The 24,990-nt window shown below is 47.0% G+C and overlaps 1 protein-coding gene across 1 annotated transcript in view; it reads left to right on the top strand.

Annotated features, from left to right (window-relative positions):
- Positions 1 to 24,990, top strand: part of LOC141063335 (uncharacterized) — a 51,137-nt gene that overhangs the window by 6,793 nt on the left and 19,354 nt on the right. Inside the window, exon 3 of the mRNA XM_073557383.1 lies at positions 20,861 to 21,235. Coding sequence (XP_073413484.1) covers positions 20,861 to 21,235 — 375 coding nt within the window. The remainder of the gene's footprint in view (positions 1 to 20,860; positions 21,236 to 24,990) is intronic.

The following is a 24,990-nucleotide window of genomic DNA, read 5'->3' as shown; positions in this document are numbered from 1 at the left end:
GGTTGTCTCTTGTCATTCCTCATGTTTGCTGACAAAAGGATAAAGCTAAACTTTATTAATTCCAAATGTAAAACTATACCCATAATTCACCCTCTGAAGGTTAGTCAATAGGTGACTAATAGAAAAAACATGTCCCCCACAGTTCAGTATATAGGGTGAGGTGACGTATACACACTCACTCTCCAAGCCTCTCATTTCTATGTGTTTCATCTTCCTCACCAAAGGCGATTCATCAGGAGACTATTTAATATTGACATATGTTCAAGCGAGGCTAGACAAAAAAAACTAAAATCATGTAGCATGATATCCAAAACAGTCAGAAAACTAGCCACATATATCCCAGACCTCAAACTATATACTTCGTAAGTTTATAACCTGCTCCAGTGTCAGGAATAGATAGTATGTGAAAACACAGTACAGATGCTTGTGTGGGACTGCCCTAGTTTGGTATTGTAACTGCTGTTATTGTATATACTCGTGTATAAGCTGAGATTTTCAGCCCATTTTTTGGGGCCGAAAGTCCCCCTCTCGGCTTATACGTGATTCATATATGCCAGAAGGTCGGCAGAGGAGGGGGAGCGGGGGGGTGTCAGATCATACTGACCCCCTGGCGTGTCTCTGCAGCCCCATTGCTTGTCCCATGCTCTCAGGCGCCTTCCTTCAGCCGTCACGTGGTACCGCTCATTAAAGTCATGAATATGCGCATATTCATGACTTTAATGATCGGTACCACGTGACCGCTGAAGGCAGGCGTGAGATAATGTGGCTGCAGAGACCGCGCCAGGAGGGGGTAACTATATGCGATATTCACCTGTCCCTGTTCCAACTCTACTTGCCGCTGTCAGCTGGGTCCTCTGTCAGTGACGTTCAGGCAGCAGAGGGTGCGATGACATAGTTAGTGCGTGCCCTCTGCTGCCTGAACGTCATGGACAGAGGACCCAGCAGACAGCGGTTAGCAGCATTGGAACGGGGACAGGTGAATATCTCAGGGGCCGGGTCCTGAGCCAGCGGTGACACCGGCACCTGTCCCCCATAGATCGCCGGTGTCCCCGCCCTGGGGGCACATGACCCCCAGCGACAAGAGGTGAGTATGTCATCTTTTTATTTGCAGCAGCAGCAGCGGCAGCATATTATGGGGCTTATTCTATGAAGCATCTTATGCGGCAGCATATGGGGCATAATCTATGCAGCAGCACATGGGGCATAATCTTATGGAACATCTTATGGAGCCATAACCTTTATGGGGCAGCATATGGGGCACAATCTATGGAGCAGCATATGGGGCCATAACTTTTATGGAGCAGCATATGGGGCATATTATTCTATGGAGCATCTTATGGGACCTTTATTAACCTTTGTGCAGCATTATATGGGGCGTATTTTGTATGGAGCATCTTAAGAGGCCATCATGAACTGTATGGAGCATTATATGGGGCTCCTGACTCAATATGGATATTCAAAAACATTTAACTTACTGATGTCTCAATTAATTTTACTTTTATTGGTATATATTTTTATTTTTGAAATTTACCAGTAGCTGCTGCATTTTCCACCCTAGGCTTATACACAAGTCAATAAGTTTTCCCAGTTTTTTGTGGCAAAGTTAGGGGGGGTCGACTTATACTCGAGTCGGCTTATACTCAAGTATATATGGTAATTAGCAGTGCAGACAAATTGTCCTAGACTAAACTCAGTTTTCAGACGGCCCTGTATATACCACTCAGGGAAAACGTACCTGCTCCAAAGATCATTAGCAGCTTCTAACTAATGGCCATGCTGCGGTCTGTCAGGGAATGAGTGCAGTATCGTTATAAAGACTAGGGATATGTGCAGTCATAATGTCTGGGAGATCTGTGCCATTATTTAGTATGAATATGGAAATTATCTCTGAAAGGGAAGTGCTCCCTGAGCAGTATATACGGTATTATCACATACTATCTATTCCTGACACTGGAGGGGCTTATAAACTTGCAAAGTATATAGTTTGAAGTCTGGGATCTGCCAATATGGGGCTAGTTTTCTGACTGGTTTCGGATAACATGATACATGATTTTAGGGTTTTCTTCATCTAGTCCCGCTTGAATATACTTCAATATTAAAGTCTCCTGATGAATGAATGAATCCAATGAATATTCATTTTTCTTGAGTAGCGGCACAAGTGACCGCCGGCAGCAGCAGGAAGCCGGTGGTTGACACTGCGCGCTACTGAAGAGGAAGGAATACTCGCTGCTGTCTGTGCGCACAGTCCTGGTGAGTACTCCGGCAGCTGTGCTCTGCTTGTGAGCAACGCATGACGTCCCTACCAAGCACTGCTTACAAGCATAAAGCAGTTGCTGAAACCAGAGCAGGACGCAGCGAGAGAGCGCCGGGTAGGTAAGTGTAATTTTTTTTTGGTTTTCTGATTGGGGCCGTGCAAACCAGAATACGGATGGGGCCCTGCATACCAGGATAGGGTTGAGGGCACCATGTGTATCAGGATGGGGGTGAGGATACCATATATACCAGGATAGGGGATATTAAGTACAGAGTTGACCACATTTTTTGCTTTAATTTTGTTCCTAATTTCCTGCTCTAAAACCTAGGTGTGTCTTATAGTCCATACGGAATATTTTTTTTTTCTCAGTGAACTCATTCCTCATGTTTGGCCTCATTAAAATAAAACCACTCATACTCCGCTGGCGTGCCAGCTTCACTTCAGCGGTGTTGAGACTCACTGTCCCGGGGCTTATGTGAGGTTCTCACATCACACGAGCCCTGCACCCAATCAGCGGCAGCTTCACTGTTCCTTCGGACGTATTGAACATGAAGCCAGGGCTGCGGCTGCTCTCTGACGGCCTCATGATGCTTGATTTGTCTGAAGGTGAGGACAGTGACGTCAGCGCTGATTGGGCACAGGGATCACATGACGTAACAACCTCAAAAGAGCCAAGAACACAAGTGCCAACACCGCTGAAACGGTGGAGCATGGGAGGTTTGTGTAAGTGTTTTTATTCTAACAGTTCCAAACATGAGGAATGAGAAGGGGTTGTCCAAATAGTTGTCAACCTTTTTATCAAAAATCCCACACAGAGAAAAGTCATTATTATACCTAGAGCGTGAGAAATGAATTACAGGAAAATCGTATTTCATTGACCTTCAAAAATAACTCAGACAAGGAGAACCTATATATATTATTCACAAATTGTACAAAAGCATGATGCACACGGCGTGTGTACAAGGATGGAATATTATATGGGAGTTTTATAGGATAAATTCAAGGTGAGAATATTATATGGGAGTTTTATAGAATAAATTCAAGGTGAGAATATTATATGGGAGTTTTATAGAATAAATTCAAGGTGAGAATATTATATGGGAGTTTTATAGAATAAATTCAAGGTGAGAATATTATATGGGAGTTTTATAGAATAAATTCAAGGTGAGAATATTATATGGGAGTTTTATAGGATAAATTCAAGGTGAGAATATTATATGGGAGTTTTATAGGATAAATTCAAGGTGAGAATATTATATGGGAGTTTTATAGGATAAATTCAAGGTGAGAATATTATATGGGAGTTTTATAGAATAAATTCAAGGTGAGAATATTATATGGGAGTTTTATAGGATAAATTCAAGGTGAGAATATTATATGGGAGTTTTATAGGATAAATTCAAGGTGAGAATATTATATGGGAGTTTTATAGAATAAATTCAAGGTGAGAATATTATATGGGAGTTTTATAGAATAAATTCAAGGTGAGAATATTATATGGGAGTTTTATAGAATAAATTCAAGGTGAGAATATTATATGGGAGTTTTATAGAATAAATTCAAGGTGAGAATATTATATGGGAGTTTTATAGGATAAATTCAAGGTGAGAATATTATATGGGAGTTTTATAGGATAAATTCAAGGTGAGAATATTATATGGGAGTTTTATAGGATAAATTCAAGGTGAGAATATTATATGGGAGTTTTATAGGATAAATTCAAGGTGAGAATAATATATGGGAGTTTTATAGGTTAAATTCAAGGTGAGAATATTATATGGGAGTTTTATAGGATAAATTCAAGGTCAGAATATTATATGGGAGTTTTATAGGATAAATTCAAGGTGAGAATAATATATGGGAGTTTTATAGGATAAATTCAAGGTGAGAATATTATATGGGAGTTTTATAGGATAAATTCAAGGTGAGAATAATATATGGGAGTTTTATAGGTTAAATTCAAGGTGAGAATATTATATGGGAGTTTTATAGGATAAATTCAAGGTGAGAATATTATATGGGAGTTTTATAGAATAAATTCAAGGTGAGAATAATATATGGGAGTTTTATAGGTTAAATTCAAGGTGAGAATATTATATGGGAGTTTTATAGGATAAATTCAAGGTCAGAATATTATATGGGAGTTTTATAGGATAAATTCAAGGTGAGAATATTATATGGGAGTTTTATAGGATAAATTCAAGGTGAGAATATTATATGGGAGTTTTATAGGATAAATTCAAGGTGAGAATAATATATGGGAGTTTTATAGGTTAAATTCAAGGTGAGAATATTATATGGGAGTTTTATAGGATAAATTCAAGGTCAGAATATTATATGGGAGTTTTATAGGATAAATTCAAGGTGAGAATATTATATGGGAGTTTTATAGGTTAAATTCAAGGTGAGAATATTATATGGGAGTTTTATAGGATAAATTCAAGGTCAGAATATTATATGGGAGTTTTATAGGATAAATTCAAGGTCAGAATATTATATGGGAGTTTTATAGGATAAACCAATTACCAACAGAAAATAAACGACCCAAAACAAACATCAGTAAAAATAACTCATCTTTATTAGGTAAAGTATAAAAGAATTGCGCCATTTTCCGATACCCGTCACATCTACATTTTTCATGATCTCGGGTTGGGATAAGGATTATTTTTTGTGTGCCGAGCTGACGTTTTTAATGATACCATTTTGAAGTAGATACGATCTTTTGATCACCCATTATTGCATTTTAATGCAATGTTGCGGCGATCATAAAGACGTAATTCTGGCGTTTTGGATTTTTCTCGTTACGCCGTTTAGCGATCGGGTTAATTCTTTTTTTATATTGATAGATCAAGCGATTCTGAATGCGGCGATACCAAATATGTGTATGTTTTTTCTTTGTACTGTTTTGTTTTGAATGGGGCGAAAGGGGGGTGATTTGAACTTTTATATATTTTTTATATATTTTTTAAAACATTTTTTTACTTTTGGCATTGTGAAGACATACAGCATTGTATCTTAATTAACCAGACGACTATTTTTAGCAAATGAAGAATAATATAATGTTACTTGTATGTTGGCTTTCAAATTTAAGTGTTGATTTCTGGTTGGTCAAGAAAACAGACTTTTGTTTGTGTAAGCCGGTAATATTGACTTTTATTGTGCCCTTATCCTTGATCACTAGTGATGATGGCTGATATGCTAATTATACATTGTGTTATGGAGCCAGTTTCTTGACTTATAAAGCAGAGAGGGAAAAACTATGCAAATATTTTAAATAATCAAGTAATGCTACTTGATCTCATCTCCATTCTTCCCCTTTATGTAAATACTGAATGAGGGACACTTCTTAAGTCTAAAAATAGGTTACATGCCTCTGTATAAAGAGTAAAGAGACAGAGAGAAACAGCCAAAGAGATTCTGCCAAGACATCCATGCATCCCAAAAAGACAAGAGACAGGACAGCAGCCATTTATCATCATGGCTCCATTATGAGGGACACGGATCTATGATTCTACAGGAAACAACCTAGGGGTTTTCAGCCTCGGTTGGAAGAATACAGATCTGCTCCATTGACCATCGCTGAAACATGGATACGTTTGGAGACAGGTTGTGATCCTCAGATCAACTGGCCTTGTACCTTATGTGGACTCAATAACCTGTCATCTTCCTATACTTGTCATTACCTCCTCTCTGTGTGTGTGCCACAGGTGAGGTAGCGACCCTGGAAGATCTGAAGTCACAGCAGCTATTATCCCGACGGGTCAGTAGAAGGCTGAGATTCTGTAATGTGCCCCATCTTGGGTATTTTGCTGGGACTGTTCTATGTGTTATTTGCCTGTTTTGTGGTACAATAAAGCATTGTCACACTTTTACCCTCCCCTTGTGTTGTCTGAGTAGCGTTTTGCCCACGTTTAAAGGATAGCAGGAATTCGTCAGGACGATCCCTGTGCCATGCGGTTTTGGCTAGTGGACCAGACCGCCTGCTGACCCCCCCATGTCTCCACAGGCATGCTTCAATAGTGTCCATGGGAGACTAGAAGCTGTCATAACCCAATCGGCTCTGCTACATAGAGGCGATGACCAGATCTCCTGTATGTAGCAGAGTTGCTCACTTGCTATGAGCACCGACCAATGGGCAGCACTCATAGGATCTGGCAGTGACAAAACCATAGAGGTCTGTTAGAGACGTCTGGCTGTCATGCCAACCCAACCCAATGGTGACCCGCGATCACGTGACAGGGTCACCGATGGGTGGAATTTCCGGTCCATCATGTGCCGGAAAAAATGTGGGCTCAGCGCCGGAGCCCACATCAAAGGGAGGGAGTCCGACATCAATGTACATTTACACCCAATGTCAGAAAGGGGTTAATGGGGATTGTTTTTACAGAGACAGAAGTGGTAATCAATCATGTATACATACAGATAATTACAGAAATACACAGTTTATAATGTTAAATAGTAAAGAGTTACCACAAGAAAATATAATTTGTGTAAATCATGTGTAGATATAAATATTCAGGCAAATGTCAAATGTTGTAGCTCCATCTAGTGGCCATGTGCAGAAGTGCCATCATAGAGTAACATGTATCCTAAGAGAGCGTCACTATCAAGGTGGAGATGAGATAAGTGCTCCGTATTTATTGAGTGTAAGATAAATCCATACATAGATATATGTAACTGGATTGTAGATCTATCACTGGATATCACTGTATAAGGGGAATAGATCCTGTGCACTTATAGATGAATAGCTCATATAATGAGAGGACACAGAGCAAAGGGTATAAATAGTGAGAGAATAAAGAGCTGACAGCGCATTACATCCCTGGAGTACAGAGAGGAGATATAAAGTGCAGCCAGTGCTATATGGGATATCCCAGGAATACAGCACAGCCCATATAGTGTAAAGGAGGAACGATCCTAACAAGAGATGGAGATTACAGATCCTACAGGCGACATGCCGGGAGTGTACAGAGAAAGATGGCAGATTCACCACTATTCCCTCTTACGGGCGTTTCACCACGTCAGCTTCCTCAGAGGGTACAGATAAGTGTTTCCAACACACCAAGGTCCTGCACTAATCCAGGCAAGGGGAGTAAATCTGGGGTAAAGTGGGGGTGTTCCTAAAGGAATTGGGGCTGTTCCCCAGTCACATCTATGGAACACATGATTGAGTCGGCCAATGTCAGCCAATCACATTGGTGGTTACTGTTTATACCGGCCCTTTCCTGTCCAGGGTCGTGTTATTGGCGTGACACCTAATAGTGGTTGGGACATACCCCTGATGGCTTATTGGTGTAACCCGAACGACCTGGGGCAAATGCCAATCAGAGGTCACAGGGAGCGAGTTCACCCCACGTGGGTACATGCATCTGTGACTGTATACTGTATACTTCAATTTTTTTATCATTTTGTGGAGAATTTATAGCATAGTAGATCAATGAGATCGTTCCCCTGCCCAAAGGGTTATTTAGACATTTATTTTCAAAACTCATTGCCCTGAGAGTAGTACCGCTCGGGAGGATCTGCTTTGCAAAGTGGAAGATCTGGTTCAGTCGCATTACCTCCCTAACTGGAGGGTCAAATGTTTGAACAAATTCCTGTCTGTCAAGTAAGATATTAAATGGGGAACACAAATGTTTAAGTATATGAATACCTTTCAGCTTCCACCAAGAAAACATTTGTGGCTCAAGGCCTGGAGGGAACATGGGGTTTTGTAATATAGCTGTCAGGGGAGAAGGGCTTGATTGTAAGTTATATTTAAACCGGACTTTCCTCCAAAGAAGCAACGAGTGGACTGTAAAAGGAGCCACATTCATTAACCCCCGTGGAAGTCGGTCTGTGGTCCACATTAGGCCTGATAAAGAGAATGGTTTGGAGAGAAATGATTCCAGAATAACCCATCTCGGACTATTGGGATATGAACACGCACTTATTAATGGAGCAATCTGTGCCGACTTGTAATAAAGTGTAAAATTAGGGAGGGATAAACCCCCTTCTTTTCTGTGACGGAACATAAGTTTTTGCACAATTCTGGGTTGTTTTCCTAGCCAAAGAAACTTAGACATCGTAGAGTGTAAATGAGTGATCGTTCTGGCTGGTACCATAATTGGGAGGGACCTAAATAGATATAAGAAGCGAGGCAGTGACACCATTTTTAATGCCTGTGTTCTGCCGAGCCAGGATAACTTTGAGGAAGCCCATCTATCCAGGTCCCTCTGGAAGTTTCGGATCAGTGGAGTGTAATTCCACCGAAACAGAGGTGACCTGTTGGCTGTTAAGTTGATACCCAGATATGTTAGATAATGTTCTTTGTGTATAAACCCAAAATGGGAGGCTATATTAGTTTGCTCTTAGGAAAATTTACAAATAATGCTTCGGGTTTATCAATGTTAATCTTTAACCCTGAGATCTTCTCAAATTCATGAAGGAGGGAAAACAAGTGAGGGAGTGTAGTGTGGGGACTTATTAATGTTAGCCGGAGATCATCCGTAAAGAGGCTGACTTTATATTGGTCTCCCATATTCTCAGGGACCAGGATATTCTGATCTCTCCTTATTGCTTCCACAATAGGTTCCATTGCAAGTGCAAAAAGATCCGGAGATAGAGGACAGCCCTGCCTGGTACCCTCTGAATATTGATTGGAGGGGGGTGTGGTGACGGGAGTTTTACATAAGCGATAGGGCTATCATATAACAATTGGAGGCACTTTATAAGTTTAGGGGAGAATCCGACTTCCGATAGAACCGTAAAGAGATATGTCCAGGACGCCGAATCGAAAGCCCTCTCAGTATCTAATGCAGGCAGGAGAAGTCGCTTTCGCTGTAGGTTAGTTGTATGAATAATATTTAACGCTCTCCTAATATTATCTGGGGCCTGTCGCACTGGTATAAAACCAACCTGACCCCGATGGATGAGGTGAGGGAGGATTTTATTGATCCTGTTAGTCACAATGGATGTAAAGATTTTTAAGTCAATGTATAAGAGGGATACAGGTCTATAATTTGTTGTGAGATGATCTTTCTTAGGATTAGGGTGTTACACCGCTCCGCCATACTCACCCTGCCTCCGCTCCCACGCCGCAGTTGGCCTCTGCTCCCACGCCGCAGCCTCTCTCCACCCGACGGCCGCGGCGGTCACCTGAGACGGGCTCGCGACCGATGCCTTCCCTGCATGCTATGCGCATGCGCCATAGGCCGCGGCCGCGCCTCCTTCCTGCTTCTTATGCTCCGGCTGTGCCCTGACCTGGAAGCACCTTTGGACCAATGGCTGACCAGACGGGGCCATATCAGGCCGCTTCCCCCTGAGGGAGGCGTCTGATCGTTGTGTTTCCTAACACTCTGGCCTCGCTTCATTGTGTGCTCTTTGCTCCTGCAGTTTCGTTCTCGGCTGCTCTCCACAGCAGCCTCTCAGTCTAGCTACCTTTGTTCTTTGTTCTCGTCCGCAGTTCTGTCTCCAGTGTTCCAGCCGTCCTACTCCAGTCCAGTCTTCAGTGTTCCTGCCGTCTTACTCCAGTCCTGTCTCCAGTGTTCCAGCTGTCCTACTCCAGTCCTGCCTTCAGTGTGTCATGTCGGACACTGTTCACACCAGGGTGTCCGGCAGACAGCGGTAATACCCTGTTGGGTATTCTGTTCCAGTCGGGATAGGGTTAACCAGGTTGTCATGCTGGCTGAGGGCTGGGCCACGCCCTTGGTCTTTAAATAGTTCGTCCTGACTATGGGCGTCGCCGACTATAGCTTTAGCCTAGTGCTAGCAATACCGGTCAGCAGTGGTGGTGTTGGAGCGTCTGATATCTGGTGCAGTATATCCCTCAGTGGTTCTTTCTCCAATCTGTTATATATATATTTGGTTGCCCTTGCACATTATTGTATTCCCTTGTGTATTAACGGTGTGGTGTTTCTTTTACCCCTGTCCATACGTATTTGTGGGGTCTGGTGTCTGGTCCCCTCACTGGGTGGAGGGTGGTGGGTTCAGCTTAGGGCTGGACAGGAGACAGGGACAGGGTGGAGGCTCAGGCAGGCACACCTTCAGTGTAAACCCTGGGTAGAGGGACAGACAGGGTTCCCCTAGTCTGAGGGACATCGCAGGGGTCCCGGGGTTTTTGCCTAAAGTAACCTAGGCATTCCATGACATTATAGTCGGCCCAAATAATAAAGTAAAAAAAAAAAAAAAAAAGGGAATATAGGGGTTACTTACTATGGATCCTATACTTTCCCTAACCAAGCAGCTGGAGGCTCTATCCATACAGGTCACTGAACTCAGGGGGGCGGTCCAGCAACAAGGCCTGTCAGCTCCTGCAGTACCTGCTGAGGCTGCAGCCAGGGCAGCTGAGCCCAAGTTTCCCCTTCCTGAACGATTTGCTGGTGATCGTGGTAAGTTCACGGTGTTTCGTGAATCATGCAAATTGTATTTCCGTATGCGTCCACATTCCTCAGGTAATGAGGCTCAACGCGTGGGCTTGGTGATTTCTTTGCTGAGTGGTGACCCACAGGCCTGGGCCTTTTCACTCCCTTCAGACTCACCGGCATTTGAATCTGTAGATTTTTTTTTCTCTGCTCTGGGTTTGATCTATGACGATCCAGATAGATTAAACTTAGCAGAGTCTAAGATACGCTCACTGCTACAGGGTGATCGACCAGCTGAGGATTACTGCACGGAATTCCGGCGCTGGGCGGTGGACACGCAGTGGAATGACCCTGCGCTTAGAAGTCAATTTTTGCATGGGGTTTCTGGAAGGGTTAAACAGACTCTCCTAATGTACGAGACTCCCGCCTCTCTGGAGGCTGCGATGGCACTTGTAGTACGCATAGACCGACGTCTCCGTCAGGGGGCGCTGGTTTCGTTGCCTCCGGGAGGTGGGGGAGTGGTCGGTGAGGTTGCCGCGGGTGAATCCGTGGAACCCATGCAGATCGCTGGTATAGCACAGTCACCGAGTAACAAGCCTAAACGTCCTTGGCACAGAAGGCAGGGGCTCTGTTTTTTTTGTGGCAAAGGAGGACATTTTATTAACGCTTGCCCCCTGGTACCTAAGAAGGGCGTGCCGGCGGAAAACTGATAGGCTCAGAGGGTTTGGAGGAGTCTAGTCTGAGCCTTTGTGTATCCTCCGTCATGGTTTCCCAGTGTATGCTCCCTGCTAGGGTGGTACTTGGGGGGCAAATGCTCTCTATTACAGTATTTATTGATAGTGGCTCAGCTGCCAATCTCATTGATGAGAGGTTCGCGCATACAGCGGGATTTCCGGTGGAGAAATTGCCGAACCCCATCCGGGTGGTTACCATCAATGCTTCCCCGTTGTCTCAAGGGGAGATCACAGAGTGTGTGTTGGATATACAACTCCACATCGGAGTATTACACTCAGAGCGGGTAACTTGTAAGGTGCTTAGTAACTTACCGGCTCAGATGGTTCTGGGCTTTCCATGGTTGTCAATGCATAATCCTGTTATTGATTGGAAGACCCAGGACATAATTCAGTGGAGCAGGGAGTGTCAGGAGAGGTGCCTGGCTACATGTATTTCCGCTTTGACCCCCAGTATCCCGGAGCCGTTGCTGGGTTATGCGGATGTATTTTCTGAGAAGGGTTGTTTGGAACTACCACCGCATCGCCCCTATGACTGTGCTATTAGGTTGAAACCAGGGGCCAAGTTACCTAAAGCTAGAATGTTTAATATCTCAGGTCCCGAGAGGCTAGCTCTCAAGGAATACATTGCGGATAGCCTGAGCAAGGGTCATATTAGACCTTCCTCTTCTCCTCTGGCTGCTGGCTTCTTCTTTGTTAAAAAGAAGGATGGCGGTTTACGCCCGTGTCTGGATTTCAGAGAACTCAACCAGATTACGGTCCGTGATCCTTACCCTATGCCACTTATACCCGATTTATTCAACCAAGTGGTTGGTGCCAGGTGGTTCTCCAAACTGGACCTCAGGGGGGCGTACAATCTTATAAGAGTCCGTCAGGGGGATGAGTGGAAGACAGCGTTCAATACCCCTGAGGGTCACTTTGAGAGTTTGGTAATGCCGTTTGGGTTGACTATGGCACCGGCGGTCTTTCAACACTTCATTAATGATGTCTTCTCTCAGTTGTTGGGGAGGTTCGTTATAATTTATCTTGACGACATCCTCATTTTCTCTCGCGACCATGATACACATATAGAGCATGTTAGACAGGTTCTGCAGTTGCTCAGAGAGAACAGGCTCTATGTCAAGCTTGAAAAATGTGTGTTTTTCGTACAGGAGCTACCGTTCTTGGGTTATATAATCTCCGCCTCAGGTTTTAAGATGGACACCGCAAAGGTGCAGACGGTACTACATTGGGATCGGCCTGATAATCTTAAGGCGCTTCAGCGATTTCTTGGCTTCTCCAATTACTATAGGAAATTTATTAAGAACTTCTCTATGATTGCCAAACCACTGACTGACATGACTAAGAAGGGTACCGACTTTTCTGACTGGTCTGAGCCTGCGGTACAGGCGTTTGAATTCCTCAAGAATAGTTTTGCCTCAGTGCCCATTCTGGTGCAGCCCGATGTCTCCTTACCGTTTGTCGTGGAGGTGGATGCGTCGGAGGTTGGAGTGGGTGCTGTACTGTCTCAGGGCCCTTCTTGGGCCAAGTTGCATCCGTGTGCCTTCTTCTCCAAGAAGCTGTCGCCTGCGGAGCGTAATTATGATATTGGCAACAGGGAACTATTGGCCATCAAATTGGCATTTGAGGAGTGGCGACACTTCTTGGAGGGGGCTGTTCATCAGATTACTGTGATAACCGACCATAAGAATTTGCTTTATTTAGAATCTGCTAAGCGCCTGTCCTCCAGACAGGCTCGCTGGGCATTATTCTTCACCCGGTTCAACTTCATTGTTACCTATCGCCCTGGGTCAAAGAATGTTAAGGCAGACGCTTTATCCTGGTGTTTTCCTGGTGGAGAGTTATGTGAAGAGCCGGTGCCTATTCTCCAAAAGGGTGTGGTGGTATCTGCCATCACGACAGAGATTGAGGCAGAGATTGCGGAGGCTCAGGAGGTGGTACCGCCGGGGTTGCCTGCTAATAAATCTTTTGTGCCGCTACATCTACGCTCTAGAGTGTTGGGCGAACATCACGACACGGTACTGGCAGGTCATCCAGGGGTTAAGAGCACTCTGGAACTGGTATCGCGTCGTTTTTGGTGGCCTAAAATCCGGCAGGATGTGGCCTCATATGTGGCTGCCTGTAACACGTGCGCACGGGCCAAGACTCCTCGTTCCCGTCCCGCTGGTAGCTTGCAGCCTCTCGGGGTGCCCAGTAAGCCATGGACTGAGATTTCCATGGATTTTATTACTGACTTGCCCTCCTCGGCAGGGAACTCAGTCATTTTGGTAATTGTTGATAGGTTCCCCAAAATGTCACATTTCGTTGCTTTACCGTCTTTGCCCAATGCTAAGACTCTTGCTCAGATATTTATTCGCGAGGTGGTCAGACTTCATGGTGTCCCGTCTGACATTGTGTCTGATCGAGGTACGCAGTTTGTGGCAAAGTTTTGGAGAGCTTTTTGTTCTCGCCTTGGAATCAAATTATCTCATTCATCGGCTTTCCACCCTCAGTCGAATGGACAGACTGAGCGGATGAACCAAAACCTGGAGCAATACTTGCGCTGCTTTATTTCCGACAATCAGGAAGAGTGGTCAGCGTTTCTTCCTCTGGCAGAATTCGCAATAAACAACCATTGCCAGGAATCGTCTGGGGAATCTCCTTTTTTTTGTGTGTATGGTCAACATCTTCAATTTTGCACCTTGCGTCAGGGGTGCTCAGTTGGCGTCCCTGAGGAGGACCAGTTGGGAGCTCAATTGTCGTCTGTTTGGAGGAGAGTCAAGCAGCGCTTGTTGAAGGTGGGTTCCAGGTACAAACGGGTGGCTGACTGCAGACGTGTGCCAGGTCCGGACCTGTGTGTGGGTGATTGGGTGTGGTTATCTACTAGGAACATTAAGCTCAAGATACCGTCACTTAAGTTGGGTCCCAGGTTCATTGGCCCATTTAGAATCTCCGCAGTGATCAACCCCGTGGCATTTCGTTTGGAGTTGCCGGCTGTGTATAAGATTCATAATGTATTTCACAAAGCATTGCTAAAGAAGGTCGTGGTTTTGGTGGATGGTTCCCCCGGGCCACCACCTCCCGTCTTTGTGGATGGCGCGTTGGAATTTGAGGTGTCCAAAGTGGTGGACTCTAGGGTTGTGCGTCGCACTCTACAGTACCTGGTCCACTGGCGTGGCTATGGTCCTGAGGAGAGGACATGGGTGCCGGCCTCTGACATTCATGCTGATCGACTGGTTACTATGTTCCATCGTCGCCATCCGGACAAGCCAGGTCCTCGACATGGTGAGGTTCCGGAGGTCCCTCGTAGAAGGCGGGGTACTGTCATGTCGGACACTGTTCACACCAGGGTGTCCGGCAGACAGCGGTAATACCCTGTTGGGTATTCTGTTCCAGTCGGGATAGGGTTAACCAGGTTGTCATGCTGGCTGAGGGCTGGGCCACGCCCTAGGTCTTTAAATAGTTCGTCCTGACTATGGGCGTCGCCGACTATAGCTTTAGCCTAGTGCTAGCAATACCGGTCAGCAGTGGTGGTGTTGGAGCGTCTGATATCTGGTGCAGTATATCCCTCAGTGGTTCTTTCTCCAATCTGTTATATATATATTTGGTTGCCCTTGCACATTATTGTATTCCCTTGTGTATTTACTGTGTGGTGTTTTCTTTTACCCCTGTCCATACGTATTTGTGGGGTCTGGTGTCTGTCCCCTCACTGGGTGGAGGGAGGTGGGTTCAGCTTAGGGCTGGACAGGAGACAGGGACAGGGTGGAGGCTCAGGCAGGCACACCTTCAGTGTAAACCCTGGGTAGAGGGACAGACAGGGTTCCCCTAGTCTGAGGGACATCACAGGGGTCCTGGGGTTTTTGCCTAAAGTAACCTAGGCATTCCATGACACAGTGTTCCTGCCGTCTTACTCCAGTCCTGTCTCCAGTGTTCCAGCTGTCCTACTCCAGTCCTGCCTTCAGTGTTCCAGCCGTCCTACTCCAGTCCTGCCTTCAGTGTTCCTGCTATCTTACTCCAGTCCTGTCTCAAGTGTTCCAGCCGTCCTACTCCAGTCCAGTCTTCTGTGTTCCTGCTGTCCTACTCCAGTCTCTGTCTTACTCCGGTCCATCCTGAGCCGCCCTTCTCGGTACCGGCTACTGTGGTATTCGAACCCCTGGGCCTGCTCCTAACGGTCCCTGTATAGGGGTCGGTTCCACCTGGCAGCTTGCCCGGGGCCCCTCGGTGCCACGGTCCAGAGGGTCCACTCCCAGAGTTTCCTGCTCCAGACCACCCACGCTAACATAGGGATTACGGTTACATGCGCCATGTAGAGCTCAGGGGGCAGCTGTGAGCCATTTAGTAGTGAATTACAGAGGTTTTTATATGTGGTGTCAGCACATCGCTGCATTTTTTATAATATATTGCTGTAAGACCATCCGGCTCCGGGGCCTTTCCTCTTTTTAGTTTTTTGAGTGATGAAACTATTTCCTCCTCAGAGATGTGTAAATGGAGTTGTTGTGCCGCGGACTCAGGTTAGGTAGATGTAGTGTGTGAAGGAATGACTCCAGTAGTGAGGGGGGTGATTGTGGGGCGACTACAAACTCTGGGGGTATTCATTATAAGTGCTATACATGACATCGGGGTGGGCTGAGATCTGACCCTTAGGGTCTTTTATAGAGGAGATTATATGAAGTGACTCTCTCATTCTGAGCTTACGAGCGGCATCTTATTAGGCTTATTGGCATGGTGATAAAACGCGGCTTTACTCCAAGTTAGCGCCTCTCCGTTCTGGTGGTGAGAATGGCGTCTAATTGTCATTTCATATCTTGTATTTGTGTAGATAAGTATAGGGGTGAAGAGCGCTGATTGGCCAATTCTAACTCCTGCAGTTTCTCCTCCAGTCTGGGCTGTAATTCAGACCTTTCTTCTTCCTGTTGGCCGATAACTTATCACAGAACCGGGAATAGATTTTCTGTGCGCGAGTCACATTGCTCCAAGTGAGGCCTCCTCCACTGTGTGAGTTTAGGGGAAATTTGTTATATCTTCTCTTATAGCGGTTACATTAGAGATTTGGGCATTTTAGCTCCTGGTGTGGAGTCGATAGCACAATCATATGCCGCCATATAGTAGACGGCCGGTAACCGGTGAGAATTCCCTCATGTGTGGGGTCTATTTCCCTCCAGAGAAATCACACGTTACATTCCACACATAACACTGTGTAGAGAAGGCGGCGCGGGGTAATTGTGCCAGTAGTGAGGGGCGAATAATGGCGGGAATGTCACTGACTGAGGAGAAGGCTCCATGGAGGTCTGCACTCCGGAGATCATGTGACCCCTGACTCCTCCCCTCCTGTGAGCTCATCACAGGTCCTGTGCACAGAGCAGCCATATATGTGGAGTGCGGCTCTGCAGGTGGAGGTATGTGGAGATTCTCCTCTATTACTGAGCGCGGGGACATTAACCCCTTCTGCACTGAGACTCTTTATAAGAATCATCACGTTTCTGTTTCCTGTAATAGATACATACGACCCCACTATGGAGGACAGGCAGTGAGGAGACGGAGTGTTCTCATAGTACAGGGCCCCTTTCTTTTCCCCACACAGTGTAATGCCCCCATTATGCCCCTGTAAGCCGGTGACCGGATACAACACAGACAAACTGGAAGTAACAATATAATTATTTATTTCCCTGATAATGGGAATTGTGGTCACTATGGCAACAGTAAAATTAAAATGTTCCCTCATTAGCAGCTTGCCATACACACAGTATATTGTTCCCACAGTACTGCCCTCTATATGCACAAGATGGTTCCATCCACCCCACCGACAACCTCACAACTAATTTTCATATACTCACTTCGCCTCATTCTTGGTGCAGATACTAATGAACCCAGGATCTATGAGATATTTACCATACAATAGTTGGATAGGCAGGAGTGTATCATCCATAAAGGTAGCCCACTCGGTTGCTGTGATGCCCATACAGTGAGAGGGCTCGTGGGGTTTGGTATTGGTCACCCTCTCCTTCCCATCATCACAATTTCAGTGATATCCACACTCCCATGACGGTGACACCATTGAATAGAATAGTGAGTCAGGGAGTCCAAAGCTCCTGCTCCACCATTCAGCCTTCACCTGTGAGTCTGAGACTCCGTGCACTGCAGGCACAATGGCGTCACTACATCACACCTGTAGTATGGAGCCTCAGTAGTCACACCGCACAGACTGGAGCAGCGCACCTCGGGAACGGGGTTGGAGGAATAGTGTGTGTGTGTGTTTTTTAATATATAATCTTGCCCAGCCTGGCCCCCTTTATTTTATAATATGCCCCAGCCTGGCCCCCTTTATTTTATGATATGCCCCAGCCTGGCCCCCTTTATTTTATGATATGCCCCAGCCTGGCCCCCTTTATTTTATGATATGCCCCAGCCTGGCCCCCTTTATTTTATGATATGCCCCAGCCTGGTCCCCTATGTCCCTTGTCCAGCCTGGCCCCCAGATATCCATCCCGCACCCCCAGCTATACATACTGGCCCTCATATGTCTCTTATCCTGCCCCCTATATATCTGTCCTGGACCACCATATATCCTTCCTGGTCCCTTTTCCTGGCTCCCCAATATTTCCATCCTGGCACCCCATATATCTGCATCCTGTTCTCTTGTCCTGCCACACATATATTCAACCTGGCCCCCCCATATATATCCATCCTAGCCCGCATGTGTCTCTATCCTGGCCCCCATTTGTATCCATCCTGGCCCCCCATGTTAATCCATCCTTTCCCCCTATGTGTATCCATCCTGGCTCTCCCATGTGTATCCATCCTGGCTCTCCCATGTGTATCCATCCTGGCCCCCCATGTGTATCCATCCTGGCCCCCCATGTGTATCCATCCTGGCCCCCCATGTGTATCCTTCCTGGCCCCCCATGTGTATCCATCCTGGCACCCCCCATGTGTAGCCATCCTGGCACCCCATATGTATCCATCCTGGCCCCCATGTGTATCCATCCTGCCCCCCCATGTGTATCCATCCTGCCCCCCCTATGTGTATCCATCCTGGCCCCCCTATGTGTATCCATCCTGGCCCCCCTATGTGTATCCATCCTGGCTCCCCTATGGGTATTCATCCTGGCCCCCCTATGTGTATCCATCCTGGCCCCCCTATGTGTATCCATCCTGGCCCCCCTATGTGTAGCCATCCTGGCACCCCATGTGTATCCATCCTAGCCCCCCTATGTGTATACATCCTGGCCCCCCCATGTGTAACCATCCTGGCATCCCTATGTGTAGCCATCCTGGCACCCCATGTGTATCCATCCTAGCCCCCCCATGTGTATCCATCCTAGCCCCCCTATGTGTAGCCATCCTGGCACCTCCATGTGTATCCATCCTAGCCCCCCTATGTGTAGCCATCCTGGCACCCCATGTGTATCCATCCTAGCCCCCCTATGTGTATCCATCCTGGCCCCCCATGTGCATCCATCCTGTCCTCCCTATGTATAGCCATCCTGGCACCCCATGTGTATCCATCCTAGCCCCCCCATGTGTATCCATCCTGGCACCCCATATGTATCTGTCCTGGCCCTTTGTCCTGGCTTCATGTACAGAGAGAGAGGACAAAAAAATTCCTCTTACCCTCCTGCGCTTCCAGCATTGTGCGGTGTCCTCCTCCTCTGCAGGTCCAGAGTGCACATAGTAAAATGGCCGCCGATGTATCACAGGCCAGCGGTGAATGTTTGCGCATGTCACTTGTGTTAGGCGCCGGATTCCTGCAGCTACACAACAGGAATCCAGAGCCTCACATGCTGCTCTGCAGCAAGTCATTCCTGAGGCTAAGTTCCTCTGCCGCTCCACTGAGCATGCTCGCGAGACGATCTCCCATTGGAGGTCGGGAGTCACATGCTCAGGTCCTTCTTCAGATCTGATTGGTCCATCTCAGAGATCTGGAAGGTCCCGGCAGCGCATAGCTATAAAAGGTCGCTGAGACCTGTGAGTCTAACAGGCTCGGTGTTTATGTTTATGTTACAGCGCCTCTGTGAGTTAACAGAGTCCGCTCTACGAAAATCGGGTGACGTTGAACCCGTGCACATTATACCTCCATATAGCGCATCTACCTTTAATTAGCAGCAGTGTTAACACCTTCTGCACGGTGGACCCCGAGCGGCGAACGCACTTTTTTATTTATTTAGTGCGTTCCGCCGTTCCTAACATTATACTAGCGCCAGGGTCTGGCTAATAATGGCGGACCAGCAGCAGCTACAGCAGTACATTCGGCAGCTGGAGGACAGGTTGGCAGCCCTCGAGAGTTCCACCTCAGCTGCGGATGCTGCTGCGGTCGCTGCTCAGACACTTGCAGAAGCTGTCTTCCAGGCGCCCATGTCCATGCCCATGCCGACAATTTCCTGCCTCCCGTTGCCCGATAAATTTTCTGGTGACAGCACCACCTTTAGGGGTTTCGTGAGCCAGTGTACTATCCAGCTCCAGTTACTGGCCATGCGATTCCCTACAGAGCTGGCTAAGGTGGGGTTTATCGTCTCCCTCCTGTCGGGCAGGGCGCTGGAGTGGGCTACGCCACTATGGGAGCGTGATGACCCTGTGGTACTGAGCGCAGCTCAGTTTCTAAAATCACTAAAGCAGGTCTTTTTGGGGCCCCGGGTCACTCACGATACCGCTCTCCAGTTACTTGCGATAACGCAGGGATCCCTGTCGCTTTCATGTCCATCTGTGCTGATATCTGTTGGAATTTCTTCCTCTTTAATATACACACATAACTCATCACTCTCCTTTTTAATATCATCACCTATGACAACGATCTGGAAATCACCTAGGCTTTCATCCTTATGATCTTGTGATCCACTGCGATTTTCTACTGGACAAGCCTGGGAATAATGAGCTCAAAGACATGGCTCAGGTGGAATTCTCTTGATGAATCCTGGATTCCCCTTGCTGGATCCTGGATGTCTCTTGCTGGGTCCTCCGGGTGATGTGAGGGTCTGGTGATTCTTAATGACATCCTTGTACACTTCTAAATATTCCTGGTCCTCTACAGTCAGCAGCTGAATAATCTTGCTGGTGAGTTGTAGGATCTTTTTATTTTTTTTATCTTCATTTAGTGAATGTGGTAGAGGCTTCATGATGGGATCCTGGGTAATGCTCAGTCTTCCAGATTCTGTCTTGATGGCTGTGAAATTGTCTCCGGTGAGCAGGTAGATTATCTCCAGTGTGAGGTTTAATATCTTCTCAGACATTCGACTATTGTCCTTTTGCCATTTTGGTTTAGGCTGTCAGTTAATGAATGCAGTAACAGTCCTAAACAGACCTAGAAAACAGACCATGTGATATCACCAGTCCCTGCCCGCCTCATCAATGTCTTCTCGCCGGTTTCCCTACCTAGCCGTTGCCAGGAAGTTACTAACAGGGAAATGAAGCAACTTCCTGTGGCAGTGACTCTCGCTGTGGTTGGACATTGATGACGTCAGAGTCACGTGCTACTCTCAGCTAGAAGTCCAGGTGACTGAGTGATCACCTGACTGGTGTGTCTGTACCACGTGATCGCCTGTTGCTGCAGCTAAATGAAGATAAAGAAAAAAAAGATCCTACAACTCACCAGCAAGATCATTCAGCTGCTGACTGTAAAGGACCAGGAATATTTAGAAATGTTCAAGGATGTCATTAAGAATCACCAGACCCTCACATCACCCGGAGGACCCAGCAAGAGACATCCAGGATCCAGCAAGGGGAATCCAGGATTCAGCAAGAGAATTCCACCTGAGCCATGTCTTCGAGCTCATTATTCCCAGGCTTGTCCAGTAGAAAATCGCAGTGGACCACAAGATCATAAGGATGAAAGCCTAGGTGATTTCCAGATCGTTGTCATAGGTGATGATATTAAAAAGGAGAGTGATGAGTTATGTGTGTATATTAAAGAGGAAGAAATCCCTGTCGGTCAGTCAGTACGCCGTCCGTTTCCGGACACTGGCTTCCGAGCTAGAGTGGCCTGATAAAGCACTCATCCCTGTGTTCTGGAAAGGGTTGGCTGAGCATGTCAAAGATGCTTTATCCACCAGGGAGGTCCCCACAAGCCTGGAAGAGTTGATAGCGATCTCCACCCGTATTGACCTCCGGTTTACGGAGCGCGGGCTGGAGCGTACTCAATTCAGAGAGAAGCTTAGGTCGGCTCCCGACTTCTCTAAATTTCTGGAACCCCCAGATCTGGAAGTTTTACCTCCTGAGCCCATGGACGTGTCTCGTACCGGTCTGAAACCGCGTCCGGCACAGGGCTCCACTTGCTGCTACCTGTGTCAACAGTCGGGCCACCTGGCTAACAGGTGTCCGCAGCGGTCGAAAAAACGTTCACCTACAGTGGCAGTTGGTGGAGATCTACCTAATATGAAAACTTTCTCCTCCAAACCAGTATTTCGAGGGACGTTAGATAGTGGAGCTTCTACCTGGGAGGTAGAGGTCACAGTGGACTTTGGGGCAGAAGGAAACTTTATGTCTTCAGCCTTCGCCCAAAAGCACGCCATTCCACTCACCCGTGACCGTTAGAGTGGTCAACGGATCTATCTTACCGTCTCAGATTACCCACCAAACAGAACCCCTGGGGTTCTCAATCTCCCCGTCTCATCGCGAGACTTTGTCCCTGCTCATTATGCCTAAGGGCATCGACCAGGTGCTTCTCGGACTCCCTTGGCTCCGTTGCCATTCCCCTCATATAGAGTGATCCTCGTGGAATATACTGGGCTGGAGCAAGGACTGTGTGGGAAGGTGCATGGGGGGGGCAGTGTCCAAGTAACCTCTGCGGAGGTGCCCGCCGATCATTCCGCGCCCCTCACTGGGAATCTGAGGTCCATGGTTCCAGTCATCCCTGAGCCAGTGCCGCCGAGCAAGACCTTTGTCCCGCCTCACCTGCGGTCCAAGGTTCTCGCGTGGGCACACACGTCCAGGGTGGGTGGTCACTTTGGTTACAAGCGGACCACTAAACTCCTGGCTAGCTCTTATTGGTGGCCGCACAGGGCTCGGGACACTAAAAACTATATCCAGGCATGCGCCTCTTGCGCTCGGAATAGCTTCTCTAAACAGAGGCTGGCTGGGTTACTGTATCCCTTGCCGGTGGCAGAACAGGCAAAGGAGGTCCAGGACAGTCTGGGTCGCACCCCGGATGTCACTCAAATCTCTAAAATGAGAATGAAGACACCCACCGACACACTTCGGCACCCCGCTCCATCTTCGGCTCCTGGCGACTTAGCCATCCCTGACGCCTTCCACATGTCCCTTCTCAAACCGATTCACATGTCCCGGTTTTTCAAGTCATCTGCCGGGGCATCAGGCTGGTCTTCGGACGAACCTGAGGCCTACGCCTCTGTGGGACACAAGGTGGTACATGGCAAAAAACTTTGCTTGGTGGGTTGGAAGGCTCAGGAGGGAGGGGGCCCTAGGAGGGTAATGTTAGACGCCGGATTCCTGCAGCTACACAACAGGAATCCAGAGCCTCACATGCTGCTCTGCAGCAAGTCATTCCTGAGGCTAAGTTCCTCTGCCGCTCCACTGAGCATGCTCTCGAGACGATCTCCCATTGGAGGTTGGGAGTCACGTGCTCAGGTCCTTCTCCAGATCTGATTGGTCCATCTCAGAGATCTGGAAGGTCCCGGCAGTGCACGGCTATAAAAGGTCCGCATGGCCGCTCGGCCATGCGCTAGTATAGACTCTTCTTGCTAGATGTGTGAATGGTGATGGATGTATGATTCTGGTGACTGACTTATTAATATTCCCTCCCTCTGATATTACGCATGTGGATAGGGAACTATACAAAGAGTCAGCGCCAGTCAGTGGCGAGCCATAGGCCACTGTGCACACCGCACCTCTACACTAGTGTCCGGTGGTGTCTCGTCTCTCATGGCACTATCACATAGCGGCTGTGTCTGCCACCGCGCTGCATTCAGCAGCAATTACCGGCGTCCGTAGTAGCGACGTCGCACGCACGGTAGGTCTAGACGGACACCGTCCCCTGTCTTGGACCCGTGTCCTGTGACCTGACACCGTGCGTGCAATTTCGCTGAGACCTGTGAGTCTAACAGGCTCGGTGTTTATGTTTATATTACAGCGCCTCTGTGAGTTAACAGAGTCCGCTCTGTGCACATCGGGTGACGTTGAACCCGTGCGCATTTTACCGCCATATAGCGCGTCTGCCATTAATTAGCAGCAGTGTTAACACCTTCTGCACGGTGGACCCCGAGCAGCGAACGCACTTTATTATTTACTTAGTGCGTTCCGACGATCCTAACAACTTGCGGTGCATGGCACTGACGTCATATGCGCACACTCTTCAGTATTGATCGGGACGTACGCCGCAGCGGTTCAGGTAATGAGCGCTACATGCGTGCACCCCTGCACATACTCTGCCTGCGCCTTTAAATGGCCCACACTGCTGAAAACCAGTCATCCTGTTTCTGCAGCTAAAAACACCCCATAACATGATGCTGCCACCACCATGTTTCACTGTTGGGATTGTATTGGGCAGGTGATGAGCAGAGCCTGTTTTTTTCCACATATACCGCTTAGAATTATCACCAAAAAGTTTTATCTTCGTCCCATCAGACCAGAGAATCTTATTTCTTATAGTCTGGGAGTCCTTCATATGTTTCTTAGCAAACTCTATGTGGGCTTTCATATGTCTTGCACTGAGGAGATGCTTCGGTTGGGCCACTCTGCCATAAAGGCTTGACTGGTGGAGGGCTGCAGTGATAGTTGATTTGTGAAAATTTCTTCCATCTCCCTACTACATCTGTGGAGCTCAGCCACAGTGATCTTGGGGTTCTTCTTTACCTCTCTCACTAAGGCTCTTCTCCCACGATTGCTCATTTTGGCTGGACAGCCAGGTCTAGAAAAACTTCTGGTGGTCCCAAACGTCTTCCATTTAAGGATTATGGAGGCCACTGTGCTCTTAAGGACCTTGAGTACTGCAGACATTCTTTTGTAATGTTGACCACATCTGTGCCTTGCCACAATTCTGTCTCTGAGCTCCTTGGCCAGTTCCTTTGACCTCATGATTCTCATTTGGTGTGACATGCACTGTGAGCTGTGAGGTCTTATATAGACAGGTGTGCGCCTTTACAAATCAAGTCCTATCAGTTTAATTACACACAGCTGGACTCCAATGAAGGAGTTGAACCATCTCAAGGAGGATCACAAGGAAATGGACAGCATGTGACTTAAATATGAGTGTCTGTCAAAGGGTCTGAATACTTACGACCATGTGATATTTCAGTTTTTCTTTTTTAATAAATTTGCAAAAATGTCTACATTTCTGTCAAGATGGGGTGCAGAGTGTATATTAATGAGAAAAAAATGAACTTTTTAGAATTTACCAAATGACTGCAATGAAACAAAGAGTGAAAATTTAACCCCTTAATGACAGCCAATACGTCTTTTAACTGACCTGAGATATAAGAGAATATCTCCATACAGGTGACCATCCAGCAGCGGTCGGCTGTCCACTATATCTGACAACTTGATGTATCATAAACGATCAGTGTTGTCACCATCCATATCTGTTTAACCCCTTAGTTGCTGCTGTCAAAAGTGACTACATCAAATAAATGGTTAATAGATTGTGGGGGCTTCCGCTTTAATCTAATTGACACACCGAGATCATGATTGTGTGGTCCTGATGTTTGCCATAGCAGTTCATAGCCAAATAGCGGCCTTA

This window comes from Dendrobates tinctorius, unplaced genomic scaffold (genome assembly GCF_039654945.1).
Source record: "Dendrobates tinctorius isolate UK_male_01 unplaced genomic scaffold, ASM3965494v1 ptg000249l, whole genome shotgun sequence".
In the NCBI taxonomy this organism is placed as follows: domain Eukaryota; kingdom Metazoa; phylum Chordata; class Amphibia; order Anura; family Dendrobatidae; genus Dendrobates; species Dendrobates tinctorius.
This window is presented reverse-complemented; position numbering and strand designations above follow the sequence as displayed.